The 2,327-nt window shown below is 58.3% G+C and overlaps 1 protein-coding gene across 1 annotated transcript in view; it reads left to right on the top strand.

Moving 5' to 3' along the window:
- Window positions 1-775: 775 nt before the first annotated feature.
- LOC106898485 (high affinity nerve growth factor receptor-like) overlaps window positions 776-2,327 on the top strand; it is a gene marked incomplete at its 3' end in the record, with an annotated part of 6,738 nt that continues 5,186 nt past the window's right edge. Inside the window, exons 1-3 of the mRNA XM_014959758.1 lie at window positions 776-1,076; window positions 1,171-1,301; window positions 1,926-2,098. Coding sequence (XP_014815244.1) covers window positions 776-1,076; window positions 1,171-1,301; window positions 1,926-2,098 — 605 coding nt within the window. The remainder of the gene's footprint in view (window positions 1,077-1,170; window positions 1,302-1,925; window positions 2,099-2,327) is intronic.

A 2,327-nucleotide genomic window follows, 5' to 3' on the forward strand; every position in this document is an offset into this window, starting at 1 on the left:
GGATGGGACCCGTGGGGGGAAACAGTAGATGGGACCCATGGAGGGGAACCATGAGTGGAACCCATGGGGGGGGGACCCATGGAGGGGGACCATAGATGGGGACCATGGTTGGGAATGATGGAGGGCGACCATGGGTGGGAACCATGGTTGGGAATGATGGAGGGGCACCATGGAGGGGGGACTGTGGAGGGGAACCCTAGGTGAGGATCATGGGTGGGAACCATGGTTAGGAATGATGGAGGGGGACCATAAATGGGGATCATGGGTGGAACCCATGGAGGGAGGACCCATGGAGGGAACCCATGGAGGGGCAACCATGGGTGGGTACCATGGTTGGGAATGGTGGAGGGGGATCATAGATGGGGACCGTGGGTGGGAATGATAGAGGGGGACCCATGGAGGGGGACCATGGGTGGGTATCATGGTTGGGAATGCATGGAGGGGGACCATAGGGGGACCCATGGAGGGAACCCATGGAGAGGGACCATGGGTGGGAACCATGGTTGGGAATGATGAAGGGGGACCATAGATGGGGACCCATCGGTGGAACCCATGGAGGGGGACCACGGAGGGGACCCATGGAGGGGGACCATGGGTGGGTACCATGGTTGGGAATGGTGGAAGGGGACCATAGGGGGACCCATGGAGGGGTGACCATGGGTGGGTACCATGGTTGGGAATGATGGAGAGGGGGATCATAGATGGGGACCATGGTTGGGAATGATGGAGGGGGACCATGGGTGGGACCCACAGAGGGGAACCATGGGTGGGAACGATGGAAGAAGGTCTTACCTTGGTGACGACGGACGCCTTGGGTCCCAGCTCGGGGGGGAGCACCCACTCCCCGGTGGCCGGGGGCTCGCCGGCGAGGTGGCAAGTGAGGTTGACGTTGTCTCCTTGCCGCAGGGCCACCTCGGGCTGCTCGATGGGCTCGGCCGTGTTGGCCCAAGAGGACGACCTGGCCATGTCCTTGCACTTCATGAACTTGGGGGGCAGCCCCCTTTCCTCGGCCGAGAGCAAACTGGAGGGGCTGAAGAGCAACTTCATCGAGAACCCCCAGTATTTCTGTGACACCTGTAAGTGGGGAGGGGGTGACAAGGGTTTTTGGGGAGGGGGGGTGATGGGACACACGCTGATGGGTGTCCGTGTCCCCCCGTCCCACCCCACAAGGCGTCCACCACGTCCAACGCCGGGACATCGTGCTGAAGTGGGAGCTGGGGGAAGGTGCCTTCGGGAAGGTCTTCTTGGCCGAGTGTTACAACCTCCTCCCGGAGCAGGAGAAGATGTTGGTGGCCGTCAAGGTGAGGAAGAGGAGGAGGAGGAAGTTGATGGCCTCAAGTTGCCCCAGGGGGAGGTTCAAGCTGGATATTAGGAAGAATTTCTTCCCCAAAAGAGTTATCAGACGTTGGGATGGGCTGCCCAGGGAGGTGGTGGAGGCACCATCCCTGGAGGTGTCCAAAAGATGGGTTGATGTGGTGGAAGATATGGTTTAGTGATGGTGTTGCTTTTTATTTGTTTTGGGGAGGGGTATTTTTGTCAAAATGAAGTTGGTGGTTGGCCAAGATGATCTTGAAGGTCCCTTAGCTGGATATTAGGAAGAATTTCTTCCCCAAAAGAGTTATCAGACGTTGGGATGGGCTGCCCAGGGAGGTGGTGGAGGCACCATCCCTGGAGGTGTCCAAAAGATGGGTTGATGTGGTGCTGGGAGATACGTTTTGGTGATGGCGTTGCTTTTTATTTGTTTTGGGGAGGGTTATTTTTGTCAAAATCAAGTTGGTGGTTGGCCAAGATGATCTTGAAGGTCCCTTCCAACCTCGAAGATCCTGTGATTCTGGGATTCTGTGAAAGGGGGCGGTGGTGGTGGATGGTGGGATGGAATTAGGGGGTGTCAAGGTTGACTGACCCCCCCACCCCGTGGTTTCCAGGCTCTGAAGGAGGTGACGGAGAGTGCCCGCCTGGATTTCCAGCGGGAAGCCGAGCTCCTGACGGTCCTGCAGCACGAGCACATCGTCAAGTTCTACGGCGTCTGCACCGAGGGCGAACCCCTCATCATGGTCTTCGAGTACATGAAACACGGCGACCTCAACCGCTTCCTCAGGTGGGGCCGAGGCTCCGGGGGGGTGGGTTTCTCTCTCTGTGTCCCCCCCCCCCAACCCCACACACGCTCCCCAGCTGCCTCTCCATCAGCCCGGCCCGCTCCCCGCTAATGCAGCCCTCCTTGCAATATTGATTAGATTTGCTGTCTGAGAGGCTTAAATAGAGAGAGATTGGCCATCAGCTGGAATAAGCAGAGACTTTTCGATTGCCCCCCCAGGTATTGCTGCTAG

Source organism: Calidris pugnax, unplaced genomic scaffold (genome assembly GCF_001431845.1).
Source record: "Calidris pugnax isolate Ruff unplaced genomic scaffold, ASM143184v1 scaffold502, whole genome shotgun sequence".
In the NCBI taxonomy this organism is placed as follows: domain Eukaryota; kingdom Metazoa; phylum Chordata; class Aves; order Charadriiformes; family Scolopacidae; genus Calidris; species Calidris pugnax.